This window comes from Etheostoma cragini, chromosome 10, assembly GCF_013103735.1.
Source record: "Etheostoma cragini isolate CJK2018 chromosome 10, CSU_Ecrag_1.0, whole genome shotgun sequence".
In the NCBI taxonomy this organism is placed as follows: Eukaryota; Metazoa; Chordata; class Actinopteri; order Perciformes; family Percidae; genus Etheostoma; species Etheostoma cragini.
The window spans coordinates 24,960,008-24,977,716 of NC_048416.1; the positions used below are offsets into that span (position 1 = coordinate 24,960,008).

The following is a 17,709-nucleotide window of genomic DNA, read 5'->3' on the forward strand; positions in this document are numbered from 1 at the left end:
AAGTGACAAGGGTTAAATGTTTAAAAGTTATTAATCCGACGGTTCAAAGTGGTGTTGTTATAGAATGTGAAAGCTGTTTTCAAAAAGTTATTATCCTTTCAAGCAGTGTTTCTAATATATTTCCCTACATGCAATGAGAAAATTGTTTTCATTTACGTTTAGGTTTCTTTGCAAACAATAATTCCAGAAAAAAGAATAAACTTTACAGAAATATTTAAGAGCACACAAACCCCTAGATTTAATTATGTTACTTCTGTCGACATTCAACACGCTGTTTACCATTTTTTAATATTCACTTAATGAAATGATCTAAAAAATATACAAAAAACATAGCGATATGTATTTAATCCTCATCAGTGATGGAAGAAGTATTTACATCTTTTACTTACTTCAACACAAGATACTCCATTAGAACTAAAAGTACTCAATGGTGAAAACCTATGGATTAAGTGTTATACTATTATAAAAATTGAATTATATCAATGTGTGAGTCTCATTTTACTCAGTCCATGGGAAACTAATTTGATATATCTATTAGAATATAGATATATAAATCAATATTTAAACAACCTTCCCCTCTGAAGTGTAGTGGAGTAGAATTAAAAGAAGTGGGATGAAATGGAAATACTTGACTGAAGTACAAGTACTCAAATGAGTACATGTGTAAATGACTAAATATACCTTGCTTTCCGCCACTTAATTACATTTTCTGAGCAAACCTTATAAATATGTAAGAGAGGTTGCCATTCTTTTTAAATGAATGAATAAATCATTTTGGAGTGAGACATAATTTAACATGTTTTATGTTTTAATTTGGTGCCTTTCCATTTTGCCCTCAACATCATTCACTTAATGTTTCATGCTCTACATTGCTGAAGACAACATGTACTCAGGTGTGGCTAAACGTGTGCAGGTAGCAGGAGATACTTGATGCCTCACAGGAGCGACAGGAATCAGCAGAGCGAAGCGTGAGGTGCAGCTCACATATCATCATGGCTGTCCTCGTCCCTGCAAACCTTAATTAAAGGGAGCCCTTGTGAGGAGATGAGTGTGAACACCAGCTCCTCCAGTAACGGATGCTCACCTTTTCAGATCACAGCCTCCCAGACTGACATGAAGCCAACTTCCTTTAATCGCTAATGAACAAGCAGTTACAAATTCATCAGATCAAATGTTGATTGCACCAAACTACAAAAACAGAGGACATCATTCAACTTATTTCCATCATAAAATGCCAATTTACCTACTATGACCTACAGATATTCCTTTTATATGAAGAGATACTTTTTCAAAGCAGCCACCAGAAGAATAAATTCCTGAGATGGTTTTCCTCTGTTGCTCAGGGGCATAGGCTTTATTTAACATAGCAGGTGTTTAATGTGTTCTTAAATCTCACTCTCAAAAAATGCAACCAGAGGTCCAGAAATTGGACTGAGAGTGTGAGAGGTGTTTTTGTAGTTCTCATCTGCAACATTGTCCTCAACTCTTTCCTTGACCAGAATCTCCATCTCTGCTGTCTGCTGTATCTAGTGGATGCTGGCTCAGACTCTGCTGTGATTCTTTTCATGTCTGTGTTCATTTGTTTTTTCTTTTTCTTTCTTTGAACCTGCACACACGTGCAGCATTAGCAGACATATGGCCCTCCATGTTAGAGGAGGATTGAGATGCCACAGATGGTCAAGCAGTGACAGAGGACAAATTTGATCTCAACAGAGGTGAAAAACATGCAGGCGTGGGATCTATCCACAATGTCAGACCTCATTAATATGCAGGTCTCTAGCTGAAGTGAGCACACTTTTAAACATATAAAATAACCATGTGTTCAGACCTGTTGAAGAGAAAATCCTCAAGATTTCCTGGTTTGAAATAGAGAAATGGTAAAGTGTTTTCTGACCAAGCGTTAAAGTCAGAGACAATGTTTGCAAGTTCAACATTTCAGGAATACATGTACAAGCTTTGTTGACAAGAATTACACAAGAAGATTCACTGATTGATTTTACCCTTTGTATGAATGAAGCCAGAGACAGCAGCTGATTGGGCAAACAGCTGACCTGGCTCTGACGGAAGCTCACAAAATTCATAAGTTGTCATTTTTACACTTTGGTTTTTGTAAAGATTAAACAAAGGAGATAACTTGCTTATTAGTGAGCTTCAGCGGAGATGCCAGTTGGATTGTGTTACCTTTGTACAGAGCCAGACTTGCTACTTCCACCTGTATCAGTCATTATGCTATAAGCTAACTGGCCGTTGGCTTCAAAGTATGTTACAATCTTTTCATCTAACTCAACAAGCAGCCGAATAACCGTATTCCCTAAAATGTCAAACTATAGATTATACAGAATCCAGAAACACACCTAAAAGAAATGCCTCCAAATGAATCAACAAGGTGCATTTCATAGAACAACAAAAAAGTATCTTGTGCAACTAGTTAGTTTTGATTAGAGCTAACTAGCTTTTCCCTGTAGAAACTGTTTACACCCTCTGAGAAATGTTCAACGCTGAGGCATCACACCCAGAAGCACTCTGTCTGAACCATATTTATCTTATTGTTTTGCTCTTTCAGGAAATCAACTGTCGATTTGTAATTAACATTCTTCCCTCAGGGCTATGCGATTATTGATTCCTCTGAGAATATTTAATCAAATACAGGTCAGGCACCTCTGACTAATGATTGAAGATAAATGAAACTAAAAGACAAAAAAGTACCCAGTAATACTAAGTGAAAACGTGTCAAACACCCCTACCTGTGTATAGTAACCATTGAGAAATGGTGTTAAGCCCGTGGGCACTTGCAGTTGATTTAACCTTTTTTCCTCAAGGGTCTCATTTACTTTGTCCATGATAGACAAAGGGGTTGGAGAAAACAAATGGCACACAGCTTTTTTCATACTTCTCATGGGCGGCAAAGCCTTAATATCCCTCCTGCCAATTCACCAATGTGATGAGAGGAGTGCAAATTGCCCTTCTGAATGCATTGCTTTAATCAGCATGAATCAAGATGCAGATTTAATCTCGGCTTGTGCCTTTACTCAGCAATTTAGATGTTTGAGCTTGGCTGTGTAAATTAATCTGAGAGATGAAAATAAATAGCTGTTGCATAATAACTGTTTTTAATAACTCAGGATGATGTAGATGAAGTGTCCCTCTTTTGCGCATGCCAGAAAGTTAATGTAGTAGAAAAAGACAGTAGTTTCTATAAGTAAGAACATGACAGGTTTTATTGTTTTTTAAAGCGAACCTGCACATAAGTCCAACTCAAATCTTATTTTAAAGTCATTTTCTTACATGAATCTTCAAAGCACTCCCACAAGCCTCAGTCCCGGCAGTGTTACGGCAAGTGTCCCCATTTTTCACAATACATGCTGAAACCTCTGTTCAAAGCGAGGCTGTCTGAAAGAGCGGGCAGGCTGCAACATGGATTTGCCCACCGAGTTGCTCAGCTGCTTGAGGAGCATCCAGAGAAGCAGCAACATCAGCATCAAGAGTCCAAGGATAATCCCCACATACAAGCTCAAGTTCCAGCCCCAACCCAGTGCCAGGGGCAGCGAGGTGGACGCCACCAGAAATTTTCTGGGGGCAGGCATGGGGTTTGGCAGACACCGGCCCTCCCTACCGCTTTTTAAAAAAAATTCTCTTCCAAGAACTTGGATCTTCTTAGGTGCTCCACAGAAGCTGTGATGTAGATGCAGGAGCCATTATTCAAACAGCTATGCAACTGGTTTGGCTATGTTATAGAATTCCCATCTGTTCCCATGGTTTAATCCTCCAGGTAGTCTAGACACGCGTGCTGTCAGTGACAAAGCTAACCTGTTTAGAGTGTGTGCAGCTGCCCATTCTCCTGAGATGAAATGGTGGGAAGCTTTCGGCAGCTGTGCCGTCCCTCGCCTGTCAGACTCCTCGCACAAAGCCAGCCTCCCAATGTATCATGGGGAGGGGCGGGGGATGAGAGATGCCTACCGACGGCACAGGCTGCATTTACTTCACTTTCACAGAGAAAATCAAATCACTGATGAATGAGAAGTATAAAAAATGACATCCTTTCTGGTCACTTACTAATTAACTGAGCAGACAAAAGGCAAGCCATGTTTGCTCCAGGTCCTAATATTTCCTATACACTCAGTTTAAATTCAGTGTTACAAATTTTGGGCAAGTAGCATGATCACTTTAGGTAATTTTATGTATTTTTTGACAATATAGGGTTTAAAGAAATTTAAGTTTAAAAATAAATCTAGGTATTTAAGGAAATTATACCACAAAGATTTTACTAAACAAACATTTTCCCTCAGTTTTGAGTTGGTTAATCACAGCCAAAAACATTTTACCCAGCATCAATAACAGCTGTTACTTATTTAAGGCTTGCGTCATTCTACATTAACTGATCAATGGTGTCTGGTGTGAGAAACATTTAAATAAAATATTAAATTATTGCCTTAAATTAGATGCACATAAGTGATGCTAGCCCCACAACAGGAGTTTTGTACATTTTGCTAGTTTTCTAAAACTCAAGACAGTGAATGACAAGCCATTTATATAAAAGTTATGAAGCATTTCAGGATAATGTCCTTGAACTTAACATGCTTGGTTTGTAAATATCAAGTTTACTGCCCATAGTTGCTGCATCTGTACGAGTCTGCTCAGCAAATTTAACAGGTAGCCTGGCTTACTGTTCATATTTAATATACCATTTATTCCAGCTCCCTTGGCACCATAAAATATCACAATTCACACCTGCATACTTTCTATTCTTTACACTATTGCCTCTATATTGTTTGTTTAGAGTATATAGTTTTGTATGAGTAAGAGCATTGATGTTTTAAAGAAAAATTCCTTATGTGTCCTCATACCTGGAAAATAAAGTAGATTCCAATTTTACTGCCTTTGGCTACAATGTTTGCCACAGTGGCTTCAATGTAAAATAGATAACTAGTTCCTTCCCAGAGCAGGTAAGGAATTATGGAAGGCTGGCTTCAAGTTGCTTAACACTTAGTTAAAATCATTTTTATAATTTCTACTTTGCCGAGTGTACTGAACAAATGGCATCTAAATGTTTTAGCACAAGAATCTAAGTTTTGGCCATGTTAAACTTAACATGGTACATGTGACAGAAACTACAAAAAATGCATAATTTCCACTAGAAGCATCTAAACTAAGCCTAGCCTCTGCTGCCCCCATGAGTCCAACACTGACCATAAAGACAGACATTAAGTCTTATGTTAAATGAATTTTATTTACAAGAGCCATATTTTACAGTGCAGATGGTGCCTTGAAAAAAACTGTCAACTTTCAAGACGTAATGAGACAGCCGACTCTATTACAGACAAAACATGCATTCTAGGAGGTCAAATTAAGTCACACCTCAGGTGAACCAGCAACAACTGCCATCAACTCGACCTTTAAAACGCATTCACAGGAGTTTGACACTAGAGCAAAGCAGAATGTTGCAGTATGGATAAGACCTACATTTTGTCAGCAATTAAAAGTCAACAATAAACTGCTTGATTGACCAACTGTAGCGTCTGTATTAATGAGTATATAAAACATCTTAAAAAAGAAAAAAATCTAGCGCTACTCCAAGAAGAGCAGGCCATGTCATTTGAAATTGTGACACATCATTTTAAAAAAATATTTAAGACAGACAATACAAAACTCTACATGACATGGGGAGGAAGTTACTTCAGCAGCAATTCGGTTGGAGTGTCAATGAGGGAAACCTCATGGTACCTGGAAAAGAATATCCTTTTAGAACAGTTTCCCCACTGCATAAAATTATGAAGTCAACCCAAAGTCACCAACATAGTTTATCTAAGTCTAGTCAATGGCAATCGTAAGACTACAGCTAAAGCTGAAACATTTAGTTAAAGTAAGCAGCCTACTTACTTGGAGCCCTTGTACTTTTCCCGAACAGACTGTTGGGCATGCTGAGGAGCATTGAGGCATGTTTGGTGAAGATCCTTAACACATGGCATCAGATCTTCCAGGGAGTAACCCGACATCTCCATCAAGGACTTGGGCTGAGGAAGAGACAACTTGAGTCATCTTACTTTTATACATCACAAAATACTGCCGTTTTAACAAGCGTGCACACACTTCAGGAGATGAAAGATCAAGTTTGATTCAATAATTACTACATTAAAATTTACCCATGAGCCACCAGTCACTGTGTGGTTTGCCAGGGCGTAGGCTGCAGCAGCTGTATGTGATGGGAGGTACTTTAAGAAGGGATCCGAATCAACGAGACTGAGCTCCCCAAGGTACTGAAAGACAAAGTTAAGGGATTAATCCTTGCCATGTCCAAACTGAACAAAATAAATACTTTAATATTTCTGCTCACCATTGCCAGGCTCTCCACCGGTTTGCTAACAGACTGATGGAGGAAGTACTGGGTGAGAAACTGGATGATGGTTGGTGCTGCCAGGTCAAAGGAGAGCACTTTAAGCACCATATGCTCCATTCTTAACACTTGCTTCTTGGTGTAGGTGTCATCTGTGATGTACACAAACTCTGCCACCTCTGGGGGGTAGATCTCTTCAAATTTCCTGCATTTGAATATTTAAAGTCACTTTACACAGCAAGGAAGCCAGTCTTTAGCATAAACATTGCAACTTGAATAGACTGAATCTAAAATAATTGGTACATACGAAGCCAACAGCATGGCAGCAGTTCCAACCAGCTGAAGCTTCCCCCTCAGGACAGACATGGAGGAAAGGAAGCGGTCGATGTAGTTTACAGCCAGATAAAGGGTTTCATTCTGGAGTTTGTATTCTTCGCCAACCTCAACAAGCCAGTCTACCAGGATGGCCCTCATGCTGTTGGTGATGTCAGGCTGCTTCTTCATATAGCCTGCCTTAGGTCTGGTTTTTACCTGTAAAGCATCACCAGTTACAAAATTGCAGGCAAAGCCCATACACTTTATATTTAAATGCATTTGAAGAAAGGCCTCATGGGAAGTATATTAAAGCAGCAAGACCAGCTGAGAAACAAAAAAGCTCACCTCCATCTCCCTCAGGTATGAGTGGATTTCAGCCGCATATTCTGGGACCTCGTTTACATCGACTTGTTTCTCCTCCCCCTCAACCACAGACATGTCCATAGGAGAGTCTGGGGAAATAATTTACATTTAGAAGAGTAAAATCTAAGAAACTATATTCTGGTCTTCAACTACAGTTTCCATAGAATTTGTGAATTAGAGATTAAGACATTTAAGTATTTAGCCATTTAAGTATTTAAAACCCACCAAAGCTGACATCCATTGCTGATGGCATTTCAATAGTGGCCAGGGGCTGTCGGAGCCGTGCCACAGTATTGATTGTGAGTAGAGACTCTTCTGGGATAGATTTGGGTTTGACTGCTTCAACCACCTGCTGTGGCTTCTTGGTGCAGGATCCATCAGGCTCATCCACATGGATCTGAAAAGCAGGCTGCTTGGCAATGGGCTTCTCATTGCAGTTTTTGCCCAAGTCTTCATTTTTACAGCAGGCAGACTCCTACAAGCAGAAAATAAATCAGTTTAGATTCGTCCCACAAGTTTAAATGTTTTCAAAAAAAAGTTAAGTTTAAATAAAACTTAAGCCATTAGGGGGGCCACCACTATGCACAATAGACTAAGTGGATAAAGCAAATAAGCATGGGAATAGCACCAACTGTAACTCGTGTTTAGGCAACCAGGAGGCACACTGTTTATCACTGAAATGAGCAAGTAAAAAACATAATATTTTGCAATCAATGCAGAAACTATAGAGGGTCAGGACTTGTGATCGATTTTGGGAATGCTCTTCAAATCTGCTAAATAAAGCAGTAAAGCTTAAAGTGTGCAAGTAAGTGAATGGTGATATTAAAATGGCGGACAATCTGGTTAACATTGTTAGCTAAATCATAGCACGATAAATAAACCCATGTATTTAAAATTAAATATGTCAGTAAACCTCGACATGCATGTTATGTTAAGTGGAAGGATAACTGAAATTAGTTAGCCTCCAAAAACTACAATGGCACCCCCATCTAGGTCATCATTAGCAAACACTAGCTCGAGCTATTTAGCATAGCTAGTTACCCAAACTGACCTGTTTCGTGCCGCGCTGGTTCAGGGTTTTGCTCCGCTGGTAGTTCTGCAGGGCTCCCAGGACAGTTCTGCCGGTTGCTTGTTTCGGTGGAAGGTTTTCTTGGTTATCATTTGAAACGGCAGCTCGGGGTTTAAGCGAGCCCCTCAGTCTTGACTGCACATTTTCTTGGTTGTGAAACTCACTAGCCGCGCTTCCCTGTCCTCTGTTAGCTCCCGACATGTTTCCTCTCAAAAAAAGCCCAACCTGTCTCCGTCCGCGTAACAAGATACAACTGGTGTTTGCTCTTGTTAGAGTTTTAAAAGATCAAGTATGGACGATTATATCAAAGCTCGCATTAGCTCCTAGTTTGCTAAGAACCTTGGACAATTAAAACTAAGCTGTTGAGATGGCAACGACTCTTGGAACTATGGTGCAGCGCTAAAACACACAAACCAGACAAAACAATGCACATTTCGCGATACAAATTCTACAAATGTGTGTGTGTTTTCAAGTTGCCATACTCATTGAGCCCCAAGATTACAACCAACCTGCAACCACGGTAGCTACCCTCGGTCCATACACAGAAACATGCAGATACAGATGGTGCTTTCTCTCAGTTCAAGTAGCCCGCGAGGATTGAAACGGACCAATCACAAGCCGCACAGGCAGTGACGCGTTACATGTACGGCAACGGAAAGAGTACAATGTTCGCTTGATTGCAAATTCAAAACTGGTTTGACACATTTGAACCAGTAGATTTGAACGTATGGAGAAAAGCGTTATATAGGAGTAACAGCTGCGGGAAAATGTCCGTGGTGGAAGAAGTACTCTAAAATTTCAAAAGTAACAATAACACAGTGTAAAAATTGAAATGATAAGCATCAAGTAAAAACAACTCATTATGCAGAATGGCCTATTTGAGCATCATTTGTGGCCCTATGATATCCCTGGGTTATAATTAGTGATGCATTAACGTGTAAGTATCACAAATATTGCAGGGGGTGAAAGTGAAAATGATTTGGATTAGATTGGGTTATACTGCTGGGTATCTTAACCTATAATACTCCAACATCATGAATTAGATGATTCATATTTTTTAATTAATAATATAAATCTGCAAAGTAACTTAAATTATTAAATAAATGTAACATGGAAAACGTAAAATATTGGCTTCCAAAATAAAGCAGCCTAACGAGAAAGATTCAAGTAAAGTACAAGTACCCCCAATTGATAAGTACTATGTGTTACATTACCCACTGCATAATGTTCATGTGTAATTTAATTTGCTCCTACCATAGATGATTTGAAATAGAAATGTTGAAAATAATACTCTGAACTAAATACTAAATAATTTTGGTTATTCTGTAGTAATTTGACTCATGATGAACACACACCTTTCCATCTTTTGTCAGCAATAGAAGATTTCAGATTCTTTATTTTAGAAAAAGTAGAAATATACCAGAACATAAAAGTTGTGTATTAAAAATGTAACTTAAGGTACATAACTATTATTAGCAGGGAAAGTAATGTAAATAATAATGTAATAGATGCTGTTAAGTAGTAAAGAGTGCAATTATTTCCTCCTAAATATAGTAAGTGGCAGTATGAAGTAGCAAAACATGGAAATACTGAAATTAAGTACTTGCTGTGATGCAGTTAAAGTGCTGTACGATCTTATTTTTGGTGCTTGGGAGTTCTTAAATTCAAATCAAGTCAAGAGGATGGCAATATAAAGAAAGCAAGCACGGTACATTGAACTAATGAGACTTCAGTGTGATGAATGGATAAGTTACTCATTGTCACATTTGGCTTATGACCACACTTTTAGCTTTCCGTAGAATTTCATATAATCATATGATATTTCATAGTATTGTCCATTTACTTTCCATCCGCCCCTTAAATGATGCATCTTACAATGGTAACACATTTCCTGAGTGGGAACTCACAGTGCTATGGTGACGATATTATAAAAACATACAATTAGTGTGCTTTTTACTGGCTTAATTTTAGTCACTGAAATTTCAAACCTCAACCAAAACTTAGTTAGCAATAAAATGAGGAAACTGGCAACCTTGTAGTGGTTTATTTATCACTACCTTTGTTTTTTGAATTCTAACAAAATATATTATGAATATTAAAGTAATGTACATTATTATTATTATGACAAAAAGTATCTAAATGACAACATAACACTGTCACTGCTAGTAACTACCATAACATAAAACCTTTGGTATTTACAATACAAAAATAGCACAAATAAAGACACTCAAAGACACGTAAATAATACCCTATGATCTCTAAGCTACATGATATCATGCCTCATTGAAAAAGTCTAACAGAGAGTTTAAGTCATAATTATCCAGAATCTCCAGCAACAAGGACACCTTGGTCTTCACGTTCTGGCCTTTGAACTTGAATTTGTCGATAAAGAGGTCTGTGATCATTCCTTAGGGAAAGAAAAAAATATACAATTTACCACAAGCCAACAAGCTCTACGTCATAATGTAGTAGAACTTTATGTTTAGGTAAATTCCTGTCTTAAATTTTTGCAATTATGTAAATGTAAAAAAAGAAAAATACATGGAGAGGAGTAAGGGAAATCAGTTCATTAATAATGAAATGCAATAATGCTGCACCATAAAGCCTCTCGAGGTGCGCTGGCTGCTTCTTGTACTCCTCAAGGAGATTAGCGGACTCATCCAAGATGTTGCGATACTCTGGGATGAGAAAGTCAGCATTCCCTTCATGAACCTGAAGCTCCTACCAGTCAGATAAATCAGAGAGGAAGTGAGGTGGAGGTACAGTAAGTAAATGTGGTACATTTCCAAATAAAGCCTGTCAACAGCACTAAAAATATTTGTGAGAACTCGCAGAGCGTTTTAACCAAAGATGGGCAAAGTTAATGTCTTAAAACAGAACGGATTCAGCTTCAGAGTGGATTTTTACTGTAAAACGACACATTTCATCAATACGTACTTTAAGTGCATCGATAAGCTGAACCTTTCTAGCCAACAACAACTGGGATTCCAGTTTTGGATGTATCATCTTCAGGGTGTGACTCACAGACTCATCGTTGATATCTGGAAGAATAACAACCAGTTAGTTAAACAGTTTTTAATTAATTATTCCTTGGAAATATTTTGTCAGCAGACACTGAACAATAATAATATAACTACCATATGAATTGTTCAGGTTGATTTTTCTCTTGGTGGCTTCTTTAGAGAGAACATCACTCAGTATAGAGATGGTAGAGATGTTGTCTGACTTGAAGTGACCCTCCCCTTTGCTAAAATTACAAATAAAATAAAAACATTTTATTCCAAGTAGATTATAACGGAGAGTTGGCATCAGCTGTGTGCTTGGCCATCAAGTGGTATTTCAGACTGGACATGCTGCGATGATAGCTCAGTTCACAACAACAAAACACACAGATCCCTTTGGTCTCGTCAATGAAACCATTTGACCACTTTTAAAAAGTAAAAACTTTCCATTCAGAATCTAATTGGCGTCCATTTCGGCGTCTCGCGCTCGCCAAACACTCAAAACGTAACGTTACCACTCTTTGGCCCGCTTGCAAGCCCAAACAAGTGTGTGTGGCGTGCCTGTTGTTTTGTTTCCGGTCTATCTGGTGTGGTGTTGTAGTTTTTCTAACGTAACTGGTTGTTGCAACAGCCTGTAAAAAAACTACAAAGTTTGCTAGGCCAAAAAGAACGTTAATCTCGCAATTAAAAAATGTACGCCGTTAAAATGGGTTTGCGTCAACACCGTTAATCATGCATTTACCTGACAGCACTAGTTATAACCCCTTGTCAGTTAGCTCATAATCTCTACAAATGTATATACAATCCTAGAAAAGCCTTTTAACTGTGTGCTAGTAATTACCAGTAGGTGGCTTCTAGCTGTGTCCCAAGAAAAGTGTTATGGAAATAGAAAGTGATGCTCTCTCCTGCTGGTGTTTTCTCAGGCACCTCTGGCAAACAGAATACCACCCAGGAGTGGATCTCAGCAAAACTGAACTGTCCCACCAGACTGAGCCTGTTCATAGGCCTGTATGTCATACAGAGAGACAAAGTAACAGACATTTTGTAAGATCAAAATTATGAGTAACAACTGATAGATGACACCAATGGGACTGGATGTCTTTTTTATCATAAATAATTAAAAACAAAACATATTTCTCAGCAACTAAAGGACTCTTAGAGATTGAGTTTTACTACAATAACTGGTTAAGCATTTGGCAAGGGACATTTTTTACATAAAATGTAACAATTAAATACTATTTTTAGTATAACTTATAATCACACAAAATTGGCTTTTTATTTCACGTGTGGACATATCTAATGTGGGCAGCAATTCAGAGGTCCGACATCAGGTTATCATTTCAGTGGGATTGATATTTACCTGGTTTTGGGCATCAACACAAAGCAAACCTTTGCCAAGAAACACAGGAATTAAGGACTTAAGGAAGCTTCAAAATAGGATTTGATTACTGAATTCAAATCCCAATTTTCTAACTGAAAGTCTTCACCTTTCTTGGTCTATGCTGTGTGTCCGTTGGTGGAGGGACAGAGGTTTGATCTGGTATTGGCGGACCTGGCATGTCTTGGGTTGCAGTCTCGGGGTAATATAAGCCTGCAGGGTCCCATACTGTCCCTCAATGGACCTCACCTAGAACAATTATTATGGATGAAACACATTATTTTTCTGCGGTGAAACATCAAATAGTTTGAGCAAATGGAATAGGTGGTTCCAGAAATGTTTGTACTTTGGGTAAAGGGAGTAAAGACTGATGCAATGAGCAAAAGACGCAGCTGAGTACTGTCTGTGACTCATGACTACTCAAAGGAAGGCCAACTATGGTATTGTAGCTTTTCATGACAGAAGGAGTAACAAAATGCCACATCATGAAGAGTTTTGATGCAAGTGTTACCTTGAGCTCAAGTCTGGTAGTGTTAGCCTGACATCTGTATGTGGCCAGAAGAAAGTTCCCATTAGGCTGCTACAAACAGAAACAAAGAGTCAGACCTCTAGAGGCAGCGGCAGGTTCATAACCTTTGTAGTAAAGTATGTTTGTCCTGTGTAGAAAGTTTACACAGCTCACCTCTGAATCACATTCGCTGAAACTGACAACAGCTGAGTTCTTATCCACATCCAGCAGATCTATGGGGACGTCACTCTGCATAGGAGATTCAGTTTTAAGTTACATTTAGCATGTTTATGTCTCCAACATGGGATCAAGAGCATAACTTATTATTAAAAGAGTCTGTAGGCACCAGAGGCTGCAATCACAGGGATTTAACAATGAGCAGACCTGGAGCAGCAGATTGTCGATGGCCGTCGGCACCTCCAGAGTGAGGTTGTAGCTGGCATCGTCCTGGCAGAGGGTGAACTTGTCATTGATGCTAAAGACAGGCACAGCAGAGACGGCTGTGCTGGACTGAGAGGTCTGCTGGTACTGCTCACGGCCCTGCTTGACTTTGACCTGCAGCTGCTCCAGCTCTGCCCTGGAAGGGAACACTATGATTTGTCTTGAAATCATACTTAAACCATTACACAGTAAGTCAAACACATTCAAAAAGGCACAAGAGCATACTGCATAATGACAAAATGAAGCTCTTTTTGCTGGTACCTGAGTGCTTCTACTTTGGACTGGATCTCCTTACTCATTCTGACCTCATCTCCGGGGCCAGCCTCAGCCTTCTGGGGCTCAGTGGTCAAACCAGTTACCCATCCTGAAAGAGGTAATAACAGTAAAGTGGATTATACTGTGCATGTCTCAATGTCAATCAATCAATCCACATTTTTATTTATAGAGCATTTTAAAAAGCAACCAATGTTGCACAAAGTGCTGTACAGAACAAAAGTAGAAAAATGTCAGCCTCAGTTAGGAAAGGCCAAGGAAAATAGGTGGCTTTTAAGAAGAGATTTAAAATTATGCAGTGAGAAAGCCTGTCTAATAGGCAGAGGCAGATTATTCCATAATTTTTAGTAATGTTCTCATATTTACGTGCTCCAGTTAAAAGATACACAGCAGCGTTTTGCACCATCTGGAGACGAGCAACAGATAAGGCACTGATGCCTTCATATAGGGCATTACAGTAATCCAACCGTGTGATCACAAAGGCATGGATTACTGTCTTAAAGGGCTGCCTAGGAAGAATCGACTTCATTTCAGCTAGCTGCCGTAGTTGGAAAAACCCTGCTTTAACCACTGCCCCAATCTGTTTGTCAAGCTTAACATCACAGTCAATTTTAACTCCTAAAATGGTGATGGTTGTCAAACGCAGCAGTTGGATCCAGAAGCATCAAAACAACAATCACCATCAGTAGCTAAAAAGAGCAGTTTCGATACTGATTTTTAAAACCGGATTGGAAGACTTCAAGAGTGTTGTGTTCTTCAGACTAGGCCATTAGTTGACTGTAAACCAACTTTTCAAGTATTTTAGATATTGGCGTGAAATTTGCTGGATCTTCAGGATCGAGTCCAGGGTTTTTAATTAGAGATTGGACTATTGCATGTTTAAAATGTCCAGGGGCCACACCAGAGGAAAGGCTACTATTAACAACTGCAAGAACAGATGGACATATAGTAGGGAAAACATTCTTAAAAAGTCGAGGAGGGAGAGTGTCACTTGGAGATCCTGAGGGCTTCAAGCGACCAACAATTTTCTGTAGTGCAGACTAAGTAACAGGTTCAAACTTTCCAAAATCAGCAGAGCAGACAACAGAGATAGAGGAATCATAAGTAGAAGGTAACTTTTTAGCCCAAATAGAAGTGACCTTCTCAGTAGAAAAGTGAAAAAAATTGTTCACGCACAGCATGAGAGGCTTCAACACCGGCAGTTTGCTGGCCATTAAAAACAGATCTCCTTCAAATACTTTACAATAACTTTTGGGTTTCAGGAAATCCATACTACATGTCAGACAGTCCCAGAAATGACTGTACATCAATATTCAAATACAAAATATTGCAGATTGACAGATACTTTGATAGGCACAACAGACACGTTTTCTTCTCTGAAGGAAAATTTGGGAACACTAGGTGATGGTTTTTAATTATTTTTTATCCAACCTGTGTAAGTGGTAGTCAAGACCTCATCATAAGACTCCTTCCCTACACAGCCTCCCTGGATGGAAGTCACGCTCTCTGACAAAACCTAAAGTCAGGAGACACAAAAACCTTTGCCCATCAATAATCAGTATAATCATGTTTTACAAAAACTGTCAATGGACTCGGGCATCTAAGAAAAGGCCAAAAAAGGTATCAATGCACAGGGAAAAATATAACAAATATTATTTGATCTTGTAAAAAAATTAAGCTGTTATTTTCTTATAATTGTATAGAGGCACTGACTGACAGTGACTGGGTGGAAATTGCTCACATGCTCAAAGCGTAATGTTGGCTCATTGGCGCTGTCAAACCCATAGACTTCAACTGTCCCATCATCCCTTCCCACCAGGATGTCGTTTACTCCGTCTCCCATAATGTCATAAGTGTCAATACAAAGAATTCCTGATAGGAGACAGAAATATTGTATTAGTGATCTGTATTTGATTGACAACATGCAAAAACCTGGTGTGGTCATGTAAACAACATACCTCCTTTCTTTTTGTCGTTATCAATCTCCCATTTGGTCGCAGCTGAGCCCTCACCGATCTGGATCAATCCTATATTGCCATCGGTAGTTCCATAGAGGATTTCCTCTCCTGTAGAGAAATCATTGGCATTATGTTAGATCTGTTGTGTGTGTGTGTGTGTGTCATTTACTGTATGTTATCGTTCTGGTACACAGCACACAGACAGGTCAACTTACCTCCATCTTTATTGTACAGTTCCAAGACAGATGGAGGTCCAGGGACCTCAATGTCATAGGCAAGTTCGGATCCCTACAGAATTTAAAAAAAACAAAAAAAACAACAACAAGCAGAATAATAAATCACATCTAATTGTATGAGGTAGAACAACTACCTGTATCAAAATAAGAACAGCAAATATACTCTTGGTCTACCTGCAAGACTCTGAGAACCCGATCTTGGCAGGCCAAGACGGGGACGAGTCGAGTCACATTTTCTGAGGACAAGCATATGATATCATTGATTTTGTCTCCAGACAGGTAGTAGTTTTGGTCCTTGCAGTCACAGTAGTGGTTGTAGATGTAGCTCGCACACACAAAAAGATCAGCGCCTGAGACATGCCTAGAGAAGAGACAATCAACATTACTTACTACAGTAAAAATTAAACAGTCCTGCATGAGAAAATAAGGTAGGTTGAAGGAAAGAAATGGTTCCTACATGGCGTTAATGCTCTCAGTGAGGTTGGCTTCAAAGGTGAGAAACTGTTTGCCTTTCTTGGTGAATCCTCGGACCTGAGAACCAGAACAAACAAAAATCTTCTCCTGTGGTGTCCCTGCAGCTCCTCCAAGGTCCATTCTGGCTATTTTCTGTCCTGGAAGTGTTTTAAACACGGGCTGAAAACGAAAATCAGACTCTTTTCCATTAGAAAATGACAAAGTAAGATTCAACTGGCTGGATGATAAGGAAAGAAAAATCATAACCAGGACACTTACCACTGCTTCTCCTTTCTTTATCCCAAAACACGTTAGTATACCGTCATGATCAGCAACAGCAACCTGAAACACAGAGACAACAAAGAGCTGTGATGCTGCAGTGCAAAACAATTAAATCATAAGACAAAGTCTGATGAGTCCAGGGTAGGTTCAGGCATTTTTAGGACGGATACCTTTTGAGTTGCTTTTTTTCCCAATGCTGGAAGCAGCCTCATAGTTTTCTGGGATGTCACACCGACCTGTGAAGACATAGGAGAGGTAATTGTGTAACCAAAATTGACCAAGTCAAAAAGGTTTTTGAGAAAAAACACTGAATGCACAGTAAATGTTCAAAAATCCAATGTTAGAGTAAAAGACTTGTAAAAGAACATCATAAGAAACAAACCACCGGCTGTACTTGGTCTGAACGTTACCTGAATATAATCAACTCGATTAAGGTTGATCTCCATCTTCTTCTTCCACTGAGTGTTTTTTCTTAAGGGGGGGGGAAGTATAGCTAGTGCAAATGTTCCAGGTAGGTTATAAAACTGCAGGAATCATTAGTTGCAGTCCACCTAGGTCTGTTAGTCACAACGTATTGGTTAAATTAGAACACGATTGTATTGGCGAAGAGAGACTGGGATTATCTAAAGCAAGGAGATTAGCTCGACGTGCTAACGCTAGCTAGAAAGCTAATTGACTAACACGATTCCTTCGCACGCCAACTGTCTACTTAGGTGAATAGATATCATGTTTAACAAAAATTGACCGAGCTACATTATGACACCGGAAGCAAGTAACCGTCTCAATATGTTGTAAACGCGAACTTCAATCTTATACTAACGGCAACTTATACTAACGGTTGCTAACGGCAACGTTCCTTGAGACACTTCAGGACCACACAAACGCAGTGTTCGTTGTCAAGACAACGCTGCGGTAGTAACGAGCTGCAACATTATTGGATGAGATAGAATGTCCGAATTAAAGCCCTTTCCTGATTGGTTGTTTGGTATATACGCTATCTTAGCTCTGAGGCGGAGTTGTATTTATTTTCCATGATACTGCATGACTTAATGTCACGCTAGATATCGGTATATACTCTGTATTAGGTTCACCTGTACAAT

General features: G+C 39.1%; 2 protein-coding genes across 2 annotated transcripts; both read right to left on the minus strand.

The window, feature by feature from the left end:
- Positions 1 to 5,206: 5,206 nt before the first annotated feature.
- ccna2 (cyclin A2) lies at positions 5,207 to 8,652 on the minus strand. Its single transcript, XM_034884255.1, has 8 exons — positions 8,061 to 8,652; positions 7,235 to 7,484; positions 6,992 to 7,098; positions 6,639 to 6,862; positions 6,332 to 6,536; positions 6,141 to 6,254; positions 5,878 to 6,011; positions 5,207 to 5,721 (listed from the first exon to the last, which is right to left on the minus strand). Exons 1-8 carry the CDS (start codon positions 8,277 to 8,279, stop codon positions 5,670 to 5,672), a joined length of 1,305 nt encoding a protein of 434 aa, XP_034740146.1. The 5' UTR covers positions 8,280 to 8,652; the 3' UTR covers positions 5,207 to 5,669.
- A 1,312-nt stretch (positions 8,653 to 9,964) lies between these two features.
- bbs7 (Bardet-Biedl syndrome 7) lies at positions 9,965 to 17,499 on the minus strand. The gene is made up of 19 exons (XM_034883828.1): positions 17,020 to 17,499; positions 16,780 to 16,845; positions 16,607 to 16,669; positions 16,332 to 16,507; positions 16,049 to 16,235; positions 15,854 to 15,926; positions 15,639 to 15,746; positions 15,422 to 15,552; positions 15,112 to 15,196; positions 13,669 to 13,771; positions 13,351 to 13,543; positions 13,141 to 13,215; positions 12,970 to 13,038; positions 12,568 to 12,707; positions 11,922 to 12,086; positions 11,216 to 11,325; positions 11,016 to 11,119; positions 10,676 to 10,799; positions 9,965 to 10,485 (listed from the first exon to the last, which is right to left on the minus strand). Exons 1-19 carry the CDS (start codon positions 17,053 to 17,055, stop codon positions 10,352 to 10,354), a joined length of 2,142 nt encoding a protein of 713 aa, XP_034739719.1. The 5' UTR covers positions 17,056 to 17,499; the 3' UTR covers positions 9,965 to 10,351.
- Between the last annotated feature and the right edge of the window lie 210 nt (positions 17,500 to 17,709).